At 40.6% G+C, this 17208-nt stretch overlaps 2 protein-coding genes across 3 annotated transcripts in view; both read left to right on the forward strand.

Moving 5' to 3' along the window:
* Window positions 1–1588: 1588 nt before the first annotated feature.
* Window positions 1589–13686, forward strand: cdan1 (codanin 1). Its single transcript, XM_058616146.1, has 28 exons — window positions 1589–1814; window positions 2805–3535; window positions 3632–3832; window positions 4032–4222; window positions 4339–4455; window positions 4549–4627; window positions 4750–4870; window positions 5047–5156; window positions 5247–5336; window positions 5464–5539; window positions 5873–6078; window positions 6213–6345; window positions 6523–6666; window positions 6887–7053; window positions 8056–8137; window positions 8240–8329; window positions 8432–8486; window positions 8659–8795; window positions 8881–8984; window positions 9315–9464; window positions 9607–9670; window positions 9759–9837; window positions 10722–10948; window positions 11651–11758; window positions 11857–11920; window positions 12039–12250; window positions 12459–12567; window positions 12703–13686. Exons 1-28 carry the CDS (start codon window positions 1737–1739, stop codon window positions 12876–12878), a joined length of 4101 nt encoding a protein of 1366 aa, XP_058472129.1. The 5' UTR covers window positions 1589–1736; the 3' UTR covers window positions 12879–13686.
* A 560-nt stretch (window positions 13687–14246) lies between these two features.
* stard9 (StAR-related lipid transfer (START) domain containing 9) overlaps window positions 14247–17208 on the forward strand; it is a 37675-nt gene continuing 34713 nt past the window's right edge. For both annotated transcript variants that reach the window (XM_058614955.1, XM_058614956.1), the window contains exon 1: window positions 14247–14521. In XM_058614955.1, coding sequence (XP_058470938.1) covers window positions 14475–14521 — 47 coding nt within the window. In that variant the 5' untranslated portion in view covers window positions 14247–14474. The remainder of the gene's footprint in view (window positions 14522–17208) is intronic.

The following is a 17208-nucleotide window of genomic DNA, read 5'->3' on the forward strand; positions in this document are numbered from 1 at the left end:
ACCTTATATGCTAACAAGCTTTGGCGAAAGGGAGGGACTGACACTAAACAGTGCTGCTGTTATTAAAGATAATCAGATATTCTTTCATATTGTTATTATTATGATTATTATTATTATTGCACATAGGTGGTGTGTAGTTGTAGTACTAGTGTTACCTTCCCAATGAGATTAACTTTTTTTCCCTTTTTAAAGTGGCCTTCTGGCGAAGGTAGTTGTAGTGATGGACACCAATCGGCCAACGAGAACAAACCAAGCATTTTGACCTATTTTGACAGGTGAGATGGAAACTATTGAACGCTCCTCATGTCATAACACAACATTTCTTGTTAATAATTTATAAATACTTGACAGACATTATTATTTATTGTGGCGTTTGTTGATTTCTCCATTGTTTTTTTCTTTTTAAATGGTTGATATTCTTTGTGTTGAAATGTAACTGTACAGTCACAAGGAAAGAATGTAACAAGTGGGAGTTTTGCATTGTATATAACTGTAATTATTTATGTTGATTCTATCATTTGTATCATATCAATGCCTTGTACAGTGTTTTTTTCTTTTCTTTTGGTTTTGAAATTATTTTGTATTTTATTTTTATAAACTGGTTATAAATAAAATACTAATTTGGCATGCAGACAGAATCTTGTTAAAAGGTTCCTGCTTTTAATTCTGACATGTTGAGCACTGGATGATGACATTATAGCATTAAATCATTTGTGGTTTTTTTAATTAATGCACTCGGTTGTCAACTTTTATGCATTTATTTTGTTTTGTTTATGTTGAAAGATGATATTTCCCATTTTATAGGGTGGTAGAATTCAAAAGTGCATTCAATAATTTAAGTAGAGATACATTTCACAAATATAATACACTCAGTCTCCCATCAGTGTCATGTTTCAGCACCGTTTACAGACAAACATTTGCCCCACCATCAGTTTATTTTTATGTAAACGCTGAAATAATTTGGTTGATTTTAGCTTGAATGAAAGGCTAAGTGTGACTGCTTCAGAGCAGCAGCAGATGATGGGAGGAGACGACTAGACAACAATAAAATAGACCATTAAAAAGTTATATAAGTTAAATCTCCTCCACCAAAGTGTATGAGATGGAGAGGAAGCATTAGCTAACCATGGCTGGGAGAAAAGTATCCACACCAGTGTTGCAGTCTGTCGTCAGCATCAGAGAATTATTGAAAGCTCAAAATTACTTTAGAACATTGCATATCTTTAGAATTAACTCATTTTAAAACATGGCACAAACGCACACCGGTCTGCAACAACATTGAAGCCATTTTTCTGTTTTATCTGATCAGTGCACTGTTTTATAACAATTTTATTTCCATTGTCTCAATTATCATTTTTTAAATGGCAATGTAACCAAATCTAGGCCACACAGGTGTGAACAAATGAAAAAAACAAACAAAATCTGACAGGTGAAGTACTGGAGACACTCACACTGTTTATCACTCGCCTAATCTACATAAGTCTGTCTAACAATATACCTATCAAAGCTATGACAGTCAACAAAGGTACAACGGACAACAGTGGCCTTTAAAGATAATATAAAAGGTCATCGCAGCTCAATATAGCTTCTGAGAGCTGGTGCTTCAATTCCTCCTCTCTCTCTGTAGCAGGCAGCTGCACACGTGGTCATCTTACGTCACTCGCCTTACGCGCCTCCGTATACGCTGACCCCGCCCCCTTCCTCTCAGTGCAGCCGCCGCGCAGCGCCTATCCAGAATGGCGGCTCTTTTGGAATATCTTCTGTCCAGCAAAGTAGATGTTAAAACGGTGACAGACTGGCTGAAAACTCCCAAGGTAAGTCTGAAGCCATTCGCTGCCACGCCAATGAGACATTACACACGCGCCCGCTCTTTGTACGGCGTAAGTTGTGACATGACAACGCTCTAAACTCAGTGTAAACAAAACTTTTAGCTGCTGAGCTAGCGAGCTAATGCAGCCTGTGTGTGGCGTATGGACTCCGGGCGAACCACCTCCTTCCCCGTCAGGAGATTTGATTTCGCGTTATAACACTTCATATCGTACCTTTGACGCTTGCTGCTGTTGTTGTTTGTAGAGGAATGTGCAGTTTGCAAATGTTAGCACTGACACTGTTAGCAAAGACAGTTGTCTGCTTACCACATAAATGTCCCGAGGCTGTACAGCAAATCATTTATTTACTAACTTGCTCCAAAACCGTTGGTTCTCCATGGTTTTAGCAACACTGATCATTTGGGCTTTTCCAGTTGTACACCCCTTTTCCTACAGTTTTCGGGCTACACATTACGATGTTATTGCGATTCGAAAGCACATCATTTGGTGGTGGTGACTAGAACATGCTGATTATCTCATCAAATATTCAGTCTTAGGGATTTATTCTGAAGTGCCACAAGGAGGAGACAGCATCTTTTCAGTCATTCCAGGGCCTTGTAATTTATAATATCTTTATGATTCTTAGTAGGGCTACAATGATTATTCGATTACTGGTTTATTCGTCAACTATTTTGATGATTGATTAATCTGAATCCAGAAATACTCAAATAGTGGAAAACTCAATAGTGGCTCCTACATCATCATTTCCAGGTCTGATAAACACTGATTAACATTTTTAAATATTGTTCATCATTTAAATTTTTAGGACCAAACAAGTACTCGATTAATTGAGAAAATGATCAACAGATTAATCGATTATGAAATGCCCTAATACTTTTACGAATATTACAATGATATTGTGAATCACAATTATTTTGTTCAGGATATTTGTACATATTTGTGTCCCAAGCCTAGTCATGTGTCTCTTTTCCTCAGGGGAACGACAGACTGCCATTCAGTAAACCTGAGGAGACAGTTCACAAGCAAGAGTTTGTCCCTTATCTTTTAAACTTCCTGAGAGAGCAGAGCAGCCAAGCTCTCACACACGGCCCTCCCACACCTGCCAAGACCCCCAGCCGTACCAGGCCCTCTCTGCACTCACAAGGCTTGACTGACCGAAAAGGCTGCAGGTCTGCTGGTGATGGAGCTAGTTCACGGAGTGCGAGTCGGATCCAGCTGTTTTCTCCAGCCACGTCTGTGTCACCTGGGGTTGAGGGTGATGCCGCCAGTCGGTCAGATTCCCACTGTCTTAGCGGGGTCAGTGCCTTCAGCAGCCCATCTTTCACCACAAACTGGAGCCCGGCCTCTAGGCCCTCTGAGCGCAGGTCTGGCCAGAGGATCAGTCTGGGAGACTACATGGTTTCTTCATCGGATGTCCAGCAAAGCCCTAACCAGCAGTCACAAAAAGGCCGCAAGAGAAGTGGAGGTGGCATGGTTGGACAAGGAAGACACGGAGGCGGTCGTTTAGGACACCACACTGATGAGAATGGATGGTGGGACAGTGGAGGGAGGAGATCAGGTAGAGGAGGAGGAGGAGGAGGAGGAGGAGGAGGAGGAGGGGGGTACAGCAAGAAAGGTGAGCAGGTCTCACCTCCATCTGTGGGGCAGCTCAACTTCAACAACTTGGAGGATTTTCCTCCTGTTGGGTCATCACCAGTTTCACCAGTGTGAGTCCACAGTTGTCGTTCAACAAAGAATTAGAATGTACACTGAGTCCATTTGTTTGTTTTCAGATTTTCCTAACAGTCTACATTCATCTTCAGGGCATCCAAACCATCGAGAAGAATAAACCCCACACCAGTGAGTGCAGAGCGGCCACATTCCAAACCAAAGACGTGTTTCACCTCCACACCCTTCAGGAAACTTTGTAGTCCAACATCAGATTTAGAGGCACCTCCAGGGTCGGTGAATGTTGGCAGCTCATTGAGCCTGCTGGAAGAGAGGGAACTTCTTAGGAAGGAGAAGTAAGTGTTCATGCAGATAATGAATACTCTGTGAACTCATGATGCATTTATATACTGTTCACATATATCATAATTTGTTATTTTTGTGTTTTCTTGTTGTTGTAAATGACAACCTCTGCTTTTTTTTGTTCATCTGCACCATCACTTGTTCTTCGTCGCTGTTTATTTTTCTTTCCTTTTTTTTAAATTTTTTTTTTAGGACTAAACGTGCCCAGCAGGTCACTGCTCCTCTGTCTTCCTCCCTGGACCCTTGCACCCCGACCAAGCCAGGGCTTCGGACTGGATCTAAAGTTACACCTGACGCTCAGACAACTTCTCCCGAACCATCCAAAGTCACCTTCTCCTTGGAGCTTGATCTCCTGGCAGAGCTGTATTGTACCTGTATTTCTGGTAAATAGCCACAAGGTGTCAGGGTTGCACTAGTGTCTCAGCTATAAAGTAACACCACATAAACACCCATCTGCACTCAAAAACACTGAGAATGGTTTGTTTGTGTTGTTTCACAGAAAACCTTGTCCCAAACATTTTCCTGGAGCTTTTCTTTGTGATGCAGTTGTTAACATCTCGGTCCCCTCACACTCACAATGAAGAGGAACAGGACAGTTTGTTTGCTGTAAATGCAGGTGTGCCATTATTGTTTTTATTTGACTTTATTTGTATAACTCTTTTTTCAAAGCTTTTCAAATTTAGCCCCTTTTTTCTTTGTATATTTTCAGATGTTATGGAGAGATGTTACCTGAGACCTGTACACAACTGTGTGTACTTTGCAGTAAAAGTTCTAGAGAATCAGTTTCAGTGAGTGTTTGTTTCCTCTCTCTATCCATTTATCTCCTAATAGCTGTTAAAATGAATCAGCTTACAGTTTTTCTTAAATGAAGTCATTCCAGTCATGAGTGTCTTCTTTTGTCATATGTAAGGTTGGTTGCTCATTTGGACAAGTGCACATTACGCCTGCTGGCAGAGAACGAGAGGGTGGCGTCTTTCTCTCCAGATCTTAGGGACCGTTTGACTCAAGCCCAGGACAATAGCACAGCCAAGGTAACTCACATTTATTTTATTTTATCAGCATATAGTAAGGGGTTTATTTCCCAGTTTTACCACATTCCCAATACCCCCCACTAGTTTCATTATATGTCTTCAATTGCTAAAATTTGAAGGTGCCTTGTACTATTTGTTAATTATATATGTGTTCTGTTCCTTCTCTTCTGTTTCAGCTTTTTCCTTCCGTTTCCATTTTTGTTCACTCAGTGCCGTTCCGCCCCGCCACAGACAATAGATCTAACTTTGGTAGTGACAAGGCCTTCCACACATTCAAAAAACAGAGGTATGGACTATTCGATTTTTCTTAAGGTCACTGCCTAACTTGACACCACCTTTTACACTCCTGCGTTTGATGTTTCTCTTCATTTCTCAGAGATATTTTTTACGAAGTGTTGCGAGAATGGGAGGACTTTCACATGGAGCCAGGATGGAACTTTGATTCTGCTTTAGGGAGCAGGATAAGGCAAGTTTAATTTTTCTTGCACTGAGTGTAAACATAAAATTTCTTTGTATTTTGTTGATTTATCACATGTATTTTTACTCTATATAATTTATTGTTCTGCCTTCCTCTCTCTCTCTTTTTTTTTTAGAGGAATGATGAGTCAGCTGACCTCGGCTGGAAACCATTCTCATTTCGCCCGTCTGTTCCTGAAGCAGCTTGTTCAGGTAAACAGGGAACTAGTGAATAAAAGATGCAGAGATTAATAGATTACTTAATTTATCAACAACTACTTTTGATGGTCATAATTGGTTTGAGTGAATATTTTTTTGTTTTCTGTTTTCATCTTCCTAACGTCTTCGATCTGTGACATTAAACCCAATATCTTTGGTTTTTGGCCAAAACAAAACATTTGAGGAAGTTGTTATGTTGAAATTTGGGAAAATATCAATATTTTCTGCCAGTTTCTGCACATTTTACAGTTATTTTGAAGTTGTAAATTTCTTATAATGGTATGGAAGGTCTCAAATCCTTAAACGTCTCTCTTTTTCCACCGGTAGATGTGTAAAGGCCCTCGTGTGAACAGCTCTCCTGGGGATACCACAGACACCGACCTACTCGGCATGATGGGAGCTGACGGCTTGGGGCGTCTGAAGCGCCTTGAAGAGCGTCTCGTTCAGCCTCATGGAGTTGTCGGTCCCTGTGCCCCGCCTTCCTTCCCTGGCCACCAGGTGTTCTTCAGAGACTTCCTACAGATAGCAAGCTGGTGAGATAACACATTTAAGCAAATATCACCTCTTCTACTGTTGAAATATAGTGTCAACTTTGGCAACTGCTTTTTTGATCCAATTAAAATATTGTCTTTGCGTGATCTAACGTGTCTTTCATTTTGTGTACCAGCTGCCAGCTGAACCAGCACCTACAGGACAGCCTGTGTCAGCAGCTCCTCCAGCTGGACGAGGTGTCCATCCTGAGCCCCCCTGCTTCCACTGGGGAGGGACAGGGGGAAGCAGATGGGGATATGGAGCAGCAGGTATGCTTTCATAGTCGAATGTTACTGAAATGTCTGTGGTTTTGTACTTCAAGTGCTATCAGCAGGGAAAACATTTCATTGTTAATACATTGGCAAGTTATGAACATGGCAGATAAAGTACAGACTAATTTGACTGACACATAATATATCATTTCCTTTGTTATTAATCCTCGTCAGGATGAGAAGCAGCGCTTCACGTCAGTGCTTCTTCTCGCTCGTCTACTGGCCAAGTTTCTTGGATTCATTTCTTTTCTGCCTTACCAAACATCTGAGAGACCATCCAGAGAGATTCAAGAGAGCGCTGTGGCCCTGCGCAGCAAGGTGAGGAAAAATAATCAATTTTTTAAGAAAATGATTAAATGAGACTTGTTTTAAATATATTTGGCAAAAGCCAACCTAAAGGATTAATTTCCTTTAGACTGGTGAGTTGTATCTAATTTCGAAAACTTGGCAATTCCTTGTTTAGTCCACACTTATTTCTGCTGCAGGGCAATTTAAATTACTTGGAAAAAAACAACTTTTCCCTCTCTTGGCTCCTCAGAGTGTTCCAGTGCTGGACGTGTGCGCTGTGCTGAGTAACAGTGTGAAAAGGAGGCGCACCATCTTGACCGTCCCATGGCTTGTGGAGTTCCTCTCCATGTTGGACTTTATCAGTCCTCTGCTGCTCTGCTACAGGACTGCGTTAGGCACACTGCTTCTACTGTACAGGTCTGTCCCCAGTTTAAGATTATTCACATCATAAACATCAAAATATTGTTTGACAATCTGCAGATAAAACTGATGAGATCAGATATAGCGACACATGTATTCAGTATGTAATGTGTGGAACCTTTTAATGTAACCGTTTCTCAAATGACTTCAAAGCTCCATGTGATTCTCTGAGTTTCTTAGTACAGTGTTGATCTTGTGTCGTCTGGCGACATTCCCGCCATGCACAGAAGACAGATTAACGCAACATTGCACTAGAAAAGTGAGGAGACTCCAAAACAGTTGGAGTATGACTGAAAACTAAAAGAAGTTAACCCTTCATTTTTTTCGCTTATTTTAACCATAGACAGAAAATGTCCTGCTTTTGCCCAGTTTTCCCGAATAACTTTCAATATCTAGCAGTTATTTACAGTTTACTACAGTTAAAATATGGTTTTAACAATTTAATTGTTTTTGTTTTATTGTTTTATTGAGAAAAAACACTGTAGTTAAATTTGAAATTTGAAATGTATAAGCATATTTTTAAAATGTCCAAAAACAGGCCAAAAAAATGGAAACTTTGTACATGTGTTTTTCAAACGCTCTACATACAAATAAAGTGACATTTCTGTTCGCAAAAACGCAACAGAGCAGAATAATAACATCAGCAACAAAAAAAATCACCCAAAAGTTACGCACTGGAGCGTTCGTATCTAGCACCATCATTGCCAATGTAAGTCGGAATACATTTCTGTTCCAATAGTTTTTTTAAAAAGTATTATTTTCTGTTTAATAACTGAGTGGCAACAAAAATATGACACATTGCTCATGCAGACACACTCAAATTGTGTTACGCAATTTGCAATTAATATCTCTGGGTGGCAATTTTGCAGAATATAATTGAGAAAAATATCCAGCAACCTTTGCCCAACTCGATAAAACTGTCAACAAGTATTCATAGAATTGCATATGCACACTTTTAAATTGTTTCTGTGGATGTTTGACCCGTTTGTTTTCCTGTAGGAGAATGCTGCCGGGCACATGTGGAGAAATGTGTTACCTGAACAAGCTTCTAATGGTGTCTATGTTGGGATGGCTCTTTCATGTAAGACACAACTTGTAGATGTTTGGCTTTTGTTATAGAATTAACTGTATGTATTAAACTGTATTAAACATGTATTAAACTAGCTGTGTTTGACTGGTGCAGATTCCTGTGATTCCCGAGGACATTTTTTTCACCAATGAGTTCACCAAGGTGGCTCAGCTGGAGGAGAGCGACACGAGTGGTGCAGGACTTGTAAGAAAAATAGTAACTACAGCAGATATTTGTACATGAAATGACAGCTGCTGTTGTTTTTTTTCCTTTTCTACTGAGGGCTCTCTTTTGTTTTTTTTTCAGGACTGCATTCCCCTCGTGGATCAACAGCTTCTTTATACATGTTGTCCATTTCTTGGTGAGTCAAAATGAGCAAATCTTTTATATTCACTCACTCGGATCGTTACAGACACATCAACTGTGTCAGTCAGCAGCCAGAGAGCATAGGTCACATCTGGTCCATAAACTGTGTGTCCGCCACAAAATAACAGCTGTAAATTGATGTCCCCTGCCTTGTTTCATCTGTCCAGGTGAGTTCCGTAAGCTTCTGGCCGCATTCGTGTCCGGGAGCACGGCCAAAAGTGGAGGAATCATCCGTAAGATCACTCCCACCTCCGCTGAACCCAGGGATACAGCAACCGCCAACAGGTCGCAGCAGAAACTACAGGTGAGGTTATAAGTCCTAAAATAACTTGAAATGACATCAATAAGTTGCCTGTGTGTGAATATTAAAAGTGAGTCCAATGTGACAGGTGGACCTGGAGCAAGCCTTCTTTCACAACCAGCCTCCGTCGTTGCGTCGCACTGTGGAGTTTGTTGCTGAGAGAATCGGATCCAACAGCGTCAAGCATATGAAGTGCGTAACACAGAGCTGTGATTTTTCAAGTTTGCCGTATCTTTCACACCTTTTTGTTTTACTTGAGCTAGCCTTTTCTTCAATTTCGCCTCTTAGAATTGAAAAAGACTTTTTAGAGCAGCAGGTAATCAGTCAGCAAATTTGGTTGGTTGCCTACCTGAGAAGCAAGCGACTGCTCAACAGCACAAATTTACCCGCACTGATGTGAATTCAGCAGGCACATCTTATTTTCAGCATCACTAAAACGGAACTGTAGATAATCTTTTTTTGATTTGTCACATTTTTCCGTCCACTCGTGTGTGTGAGTGTGTTATTTTTTTTTTCTGCCAGGGCTACCTTAGTGAACGTGTTGGTAGAGAGAGGAGAGAAGATGTTGAGAGATGGACTGCAGATGCCAAAATCAAACCCTGCAAAACTAAATGACTCCATCTGTGCTCAGCTGTGTGATGCAGGATTGGAGGCCCTGCCAAGAGCCACAAGGTACCACAGAATCGCTTACAAACGGCGTGCAAAACTGCCTTTTTCTAAGTCTGTAGATTCATGGACGGGTGTCCATTTAATCATCAAAACCGTCTTGTGTGTGGGGGTGATCCTCTCTTCATCTGTCCTCTCTGATTTGCAGATATTGTTGTGAGAAGAGTCCTGAAGCCATAAGAATTCTGCTTCCTGATGAGACCTCTCCTGCTGTAAGGCTCATAATGAAATAACCATAAAAAACCCCACAAAGAAACCTATAATTTATTACCATATTTTTGAATCACTGTCTCTTTGTAGGTCCTGACCACGTCTGAAAACATCACTAAACGGCTCGCGACAGAAAAAGCCTGCAGCTGGCTCTCTGCCAACATAACAGGTAGATAATTAAATCATGATAAATGCATGTCATCTGTTTGAATCCAGTCCAGTTTTTAAGTACAGTCTGCATTATTTGTTTTTTTTTCCCCCCTTACATCTATTTCAAACTGGCATTTATCAGCATGACACGTACAACAATGTGTATTGTAGCCACGTTTGCGTGTTATTTATTTTCCATTGTGTAGCCTTTAATGCAAGAGACGGATATACTGTAATCATCCGTGAGGTAAATTATTCATGTCGACCAACTTTACAGAACGGGGGCACGGATCTAATATTTCTCTCTGGATTCTGATACCTCGACTCAGGATATTGCCAAGGAGCAATCTGATACCAGTCCTCTCTTTTCCTCTGAATATGTTTTCAGGCTCATTTTTAATGTAAGAGAACCTGGGCACAAGGATTTCTGTGACCCGCTATGGCTGAAAGCACTGATTTATTTATTTACTCCAAACATTGACAAACAATGTTTTTGCAGGCCTTGTGTGGTGAAATTATTAAAGAATAACGTCTATTTTTCTTCCCATATAAATTTTATATGAGAAACATGACGTGATATATTGTCAAAAAGTGGTATGATCCTTTGTTTGTTGTGATTCCTTCCTGTTTTCCGTGTTTTTTTTGCATCTCGGCTATTTATTTCATGCGGTTTGCAGCATAAATAATGAGGAAAAATAAAATTGTCATATGGATTATCATATTGATGTCATGTAAGTGACCTCATTCCAGATTTTCATAGTGTTTAAGTTTCCAGGCTATGATTATGTTGCAGGACATGTACAGCATGTTGTAGTTGGGGGGGAAAAAATGAATGTGTGTGGCTAAAGATTCCCTAAAAACATCCATCCATAACTTGCTTTTTTTGTGTTCTGCCACCGTCAGCACTCATAAGACGGGAGTGGAAGAGCAGATACGATCGTGTGATGAAGGCTCTGGGGAGCCCGGTGGCTCCAGACTCTGGGGAAGCTGAGCAGGCCGCGGTTGAGTTGGTCACCCAGGAGCAGTTGACGACTCCCAAGAGAAAACAAGGAAGCGGGCGAGTAATATCCTGTCCTCCACACTGCTGCCACAGTGCCTCACTGCCCTCAGACATACTCATTGAATTAAAGGTATGATTCCGTGAGGTGTGTTCTGTATGAAAGCTTTTCATTAAGAACATTTTTTGAAGTTGAAGTAGCTGCCATATGTGAATGGTTCTTATTCTGCATTGTTTTGTTGCTGTTTTACTGTGACCATGAGGATGCAACATGGCCCAAAGTCATCCTTATTATCTTAATCTACAGCGTTTGGCATTTATCTGTATTAGGGCTGCAATGATTAATCGGTTATTGAATTAATCACCAATTATTTTGATAATCCATTAATCAGTTTGAGGGTTTTTTGATCATTAAAACGGGTTCCTTGGTTTTTTAGCTTCTTGATTGTGAATATTTTCTGTTTTTTGTTTTTTTGCTTTGTATAACAAAGAAATCATTGAAATTGGATATTGAATTTGATTTGTGAGCATGACTTTTAGACATTTGGAGGATCAACATTTTCAGAGCAAACAAGTACTCAATTGATCAGGAAATTAATTCATAAATTGTTTTTCGCAGCTAGTCATATACATTAATATTTGAAAATGAAAAGTCACAATGCAGAATAGTTTTTTTTCTGTCAAAACCTTAGCAGTAGAGGAATAACTGGACTACTTGGCTAAAAGTATTACTCTCCTCTTTGATTTTCATGTATCTTGGCACTTAAGTAAATGGCACCTTGCTTTAAGAAATTGGCAATTTTACACAGATGTTTTTATATATTTTTTTCAATAGGAGTTGTTGAGCATCGCAGTCGGCCCCAGGACTGATGAGGAGCTGCCAACAGAGTCTGAGCTCAGAACACTGCTGCAGAGAGTGGGAGACACACTGGCCTGCAAAAAGGTACACAAAACACACACAAGTGCAACAGAAAACTTGAGCTGGACTGACTGGATATTTCCAGTATTGATCACATTTTGTTTTTTTATTTCCTCATTTAGTTTTCAACTGTGGTGTCCGAGCAGATGCTTATAAACACAACTGTCCTACTGGCCTGCAAACTGGGTGAGCGTCCCACACACATCTCACATTGACATTTGTTAAGTATCAAAGTATTGCTGTTAAAATGGCGACAGCTCAGTATCAGTGATACACTTCTCTGTGTGTGTGTGTGTACACTCAGTGTCTGCAGAGCTACCGGTCGTGTCTCTGTCAGTGTGCAGAGAAGGCGAGGAGGTTATTGGTGGTCCTGGTTCAGGGTCAAAGCCTCCTGTCGGCGCACTACTGGAGCAACTTGCTGAGCTGTGGGAGAGAGACTACTGCTCCTCCGCCCCCCTCCACCTGCTCTTCACCCCACTCACTGTCACTGCTGTGTTGAAGGCCAGCGAGACTGAGGTAAGACAGCGACTGCCACAATCACAGTGTTTCTGTGTAGTAGTTCCAGTGCAGATCATCTCACTATGGTATGGTTTGGAACAGTGAACTCTGATCTGGCTTGCATTTCTCCTGTGGTGTGTATAGGCCAGATGGCAATAGCAGACTATTTAAAAATAGCATGTTTTGTTTGTTGTTTTGCCCATTCCTTTCCTTTATGTTTTTTTAGTGGAACAATTACCTGTTTCTGGTTAGAAAGCTGGTTGACAGAGGAATCTTGAGCGAGGAGGTGGTCACATCTCATTGGAAGAAGCTAAAAAATCTCGGCCTTGCTGATGGTGAGGGTTCACTGCTTTTACTATGATGCAATTTTTTTTTTTCTCTTGAAGTACTCCTTTTACTAGTGACTGGATGTGATTTGACCTATTTGACTCCTTCCACTCTTTTTGGCTCACTTTGCCTTCTTATTTCAGTCTCATTTCAGGAGCTGATAGAGAAATTCCAGCTGCAGTCACAGAGCATTACACTCCCCTTGCCGCTGGCTGAGCTACCAAATCACATGGACATGCTGCAGATCTCACCTCAGACAAGAGAGGGCACTATGCGGCAGCACAATCCTGCCGAATTTCCCCCAAAGTGTTTTGTGTGATTTGAGTCAGATCTGCCAGTTTGTTGCTGAAGGAAGAGATACTTCTGGGTAATTCTTGTTGACCATTTTTCCAGTTGCCATGTCTGCACAGCCCATCAAAGCTACTGCATTGTCGGCTTCTGCACAAACTTTGCAAGCTTCAGACTATTGTTGTTTTTTTCCACTTGTGAAGTGTCAGAAGCCTTTCATGAGTCCCTGTGCTCTTTTTGCGGAGTTTGTGGTGAAAACCAGAAAGCCCTGCCAGTCATTGGTAGTTGCTAAGGGACCTCACCATCTCCTACCTTGGATTTACCGATCCTTCCTGCAAGCCAACCTGTATGTGTTTGTGTCTGGAGGGAAATACCAGTAGATCAAGCATTTCAAACCATCAAGACCATAGCAAAGTGTTAGCAAAGACAGGAGAAGGGTGCCCACAATGGGTATCTGTGAGTTTTTGTAGTGAAGAATATAATCTGAGGAACTTTGCTGTCATACTATGTATTTCTAGAGTTGACATGTAAGGCTTTACCAGACACATCTAGTTGAGGAAACATTGAATTGTACTGCTTCTAAAAATGTGATTTTTTTGTTGTTAGTTTTTAGACTCGCCTGAGAAAATGTCTTAATCTCAGTACAGCACTTTCACACTCTGCCTTTGACCTCAGCACTAGTGATTTGCATGTGAATTTCATGAATGCAAGAGTGCATTTGTGATATTATCATTTGTTCATTTTTAATGAGACCCATATCGTCTGCTGCGGTTGATTCTAAATATTTTTACGTCGCTGTTAAGTTTAAAATGTAATAATAAAGATTTATTCTTGTTTAAGTGTGTTGTCCTCACTGGTGGGAGTGGCAAAAGAAATCCCATAGTTAAGTAAAAGTATGAAAAAAACATGTTAACCAGTTCTGGATGATTTGAGTACTACTTGTCAGCATTGTTAAAGTTGATTTTATTAATCTTTGGGGTCAATGTATGTATAACAAAGCCTAATCTATTGTTTTAATTGTTAAAAGTTTGCCTAAAGATGAGATAAAAACATTTCTTTTCTTTCTTTTTTTTTACCTAGGTTATTTTAAAGATGTTGTCACCATGACCTCTGCCAGGGAAATTGTATTTTGTGGCTAGTGCTTTTCTGTGAACAGCATTTTTAAAAACCTTTTCACACCATTTCTCACTTACTCATATATATTGATTTAAAAACCAGATTTTCATTACTCTGTAAAATGAAGAAAGATCCTCAGTTTAACACTCAACAAATGGGATTTGAATAATAACAGACAGGGGGGAAAAAGAAAAAGATTTGAATACAGTTTAGTAGTAATTGTAGGAGGAGGAAGAGGAGGAGGAGTATCCAGCGGCATCTCTCCTCCCTCTGCCCAGCAGGAAGTGTCAGTCTTCGGGCTCAGAGTTTTGGAGGAGTCGCAGCGGGCGGCTGGACCCACGACCAGCCGGTGGAAGATGACTTGAGCAGCGGGCGGCGGGGCAGCTCCCTCCCGTTTCGAGCTCCTTTTATTCGGGCTAATAAACCACGGAAAGTGTCGATATGCTCACATGGGAACAATTATTTCGCACCAGCTACTGTTTGTCAATGTGTAAAATCATCGTAAGGCGTCATGGCAAACGTTAAAGTTGCCATTCGGGTCCGTCCTCCCAATACAAGGTATGTACATAATGTTAGCTAACTCGTTTTCTTTGCTAGTTTACTTTATGAAACGTAACGTTTTAAACTACTTTAGTGTAGTTTAATTCACCCGTAACTTCTTCTCTAAACTTTGGTGTTTGTCATTTGCGCGCAAACACAAAATACTTCTCATATTTCTCTTTTGTATTAGCTCTATTGTTTGTCCAGCGTGTGGTAATGATGACACACACAAACATACATGGAACTAGCAGATTAGCTTTAGCTCTCTACAAAACTTGGTTCAGTTGCTGGGAACAAGTGTTACACTCCTGCACATGGTGAACAACACTGACATATGCGGCTGTCAGTAATGTCGAGGTAGACGCTGAGTGAGCGTGTGTCGCGCTGAGTAATGTGCAAGAAATTACAGCTGGCGAAGCCCAAAGTACATAAACCATTATGCTACTGGATTTTATAATTAGGAATGGATTGTGATGCATTCAGGGACCTCTGTTGCCTCTGTGTAACCAGTTTATTATAAACAGGAATTATTGGATAAAACACTATCACCACTACAGGCACATTTTTATTTAATATTCGGCACACTAGTCATGATTTCATTTTTACTTTGAATAGGTAAACCATGTTTTAAGAGATCTATGTGTAGTAAAATCATAACTTAATTTCATAAATTGTATTTAATTCAGACTGCATGACCCACTTCTTGGTCATGACTGATCTTATTGCTTACATAGTTTTATAAGTTTACACATTTTTGTGTACATTCTGCTGTGCACTCAAACTTATTTTTTTTTTTTTAGACAAAGTTTAGGTTAAGTTTTTGATTAGCTGTCACATATTTAATATTTAGGCCATCACTTGACAAAATGCTTCAATTAAGTAAGCATTTATTGAACAACTGACACTCAGCATCTCTCCAATGTGAGTGCATTTTAAGTATGTGAAACAGCTAATCAAAAACTGAACTGAACTTTAATGCCCATCACAGCATCTATTGTGTTTCTGAGAACAAGACTCTGTATTCTCTGTGTTGGCTTGTCCCAGATCTGATTCTGACACTGACTGAAACGTTAGACTCCATGTTTTTATGGCAGCATATGGCTCCATCACATAGAGACAGTCTTGTGCGTTATCTTATACTGTTAACTCACCAGAAATCAAAGTTTATCTCTTGATGAAATGATCATCTGTATACAAAACATTTTCACTACTTCTCTGATTTGCTTATTTTACTTCAAGCTATTTAATGAGAGACATTCACGAGGGAGGGGGGAAAAAACTCCTTTATTTTACAATGCAGTAAAATCACAGTGCTGTGTAACACAAGGATGCTGTAAAGTTGCTTTGCTCTTTTGCTCTCACCCACCATGTTGAATTACAGGCCTTCAGGGTCTCGAGTATATGAATTCCATAGGAGTGCATTGAATCACATATAACTTCTACAGGATGTTCTGCAAGAGTTCTTAATCTTGAATCCACTACAGTACCATAACAAAGCATTATTCATGCTGTGAAGGGCTGGACAATGATTCTTTCAGACGGTCTTCCTTGTGCTTTGCATAACAAAAGAATATCTTAAACATAATAGTCACTTGCGCAAATCTGTGCTTTTATGATTTCTGTCCCTGGCACTCCTACTGTTGTTCTCTTTTCCTTTCCAATTTTAAGTGAAGGATGCATTTTCTTACTTTGACATTAGAAAGAGGTTCTTCTGCCCCCCCTGCATGACAGAGCGAACATAAACACTGGCCTGCTTAGCTGGTTTTTCGTTAAGTTGAACTGACTGAGAGTCCAGGCAGACTCGCATATGCACGAATCACGTCAGACCAATTGTGAAGTTGCTCGTCTTGGATTTATATCAAAGAACCTTTTCTTTTTTTCCTTTTTTTTTAATGGGGTTGACTATTTTCCACTCCCAAGCTCCTCTCAAGCCTGAGATTGAATGTTGGTGGTTTTTTGGGTTGGGTCACCACTGCTGGGGTTGGCAAAATGAGTCCCGCGTGGTGAAGCTCGGGGGGAGCTGACGATTGCGACAGCAGCCCCCTAACCCAACGCAGAGATGGAGCATTTGCATTACAGGCAGCGCTCGCCATTATTATCTCTCCTGGAGATTTGAAACTCTCTCAGCTCCTTGTTGTGATTGCCTCCAGTTCTGCATGAGTTGCGTCAGATGTGCTCGGTCCAGCTGTTGAAGTGCACGCAGCTCCACTGACCTTGATTTACTCACTTACACACACATTCAAGGACTGGTGCTCGTCTCAGTTCTACTCACACACACACGTACACAACACTTGTGTGTGCACTCTTGATTTTGTTGAAACAGTCCAGGGGGAGGTGTTTTCATTTGAATCTGAAACCGGTCACTGGGACACAGCTTTTAAACGGCGATTTCATGGATTGCATGCACACACACACACACACACACACACACACACACACAAGCACACAAAGATTCATTGTTGTCACTGTCATGTGATGGCCTCCGGTCCAGTGGAACTAGCCTAAATTTATCTGGACATGCTCTCAATTATACACACAACAATGGCAGAGCAGTTTAAACCAATTTTAAATGGACTGTGGGTAGTATGGGTGTGTTTTGGCAAGGATCTGGTGATGTGCTACAAATCCTAAAATGGAGGTGATGATATGATATATTGAGATGTATTGCAATACTATAAGCAAGGTGATATATTGCGAATTTTCCT

Source organism: Solea solea, chromosome 18 (assembly GCF_958295425.1).
Source record: "Solea solea chromosome 18, fSolSol10.1, whole genome shotgun sequence".
In the NCBI taxonomy this organism is placed as follows: domain Eukaryota; kingdom Metazoa; phylum Chordata; class Actinopteri; order Pleuronectiformes; family Soleidae; genus Solea; species Solea solea.

Coding starts and splice junctions, on each gene's coding strand:
- cdan1 (XM_058616146.1), top strand. CDS start 1,737: ATGGCGGCTCTTTTGGAATATCTTCTGTCCAGCAAAGTAGATGTTAAA. Junction 5,157..5,246: donor CACACATTCAAAAAACAGAG/GTATGGACTATT, acceptor TTCATTTCTCAG/AGATATTTTTTACGAAGTGT. Junction 6,667..6,886: donor CTGTGGCCCTGCGCAGCAAG/GTGAGGAAAAAT, acceptor TTGGCTCCTCAG/AGTGTTCCAGTGCTGGACGT.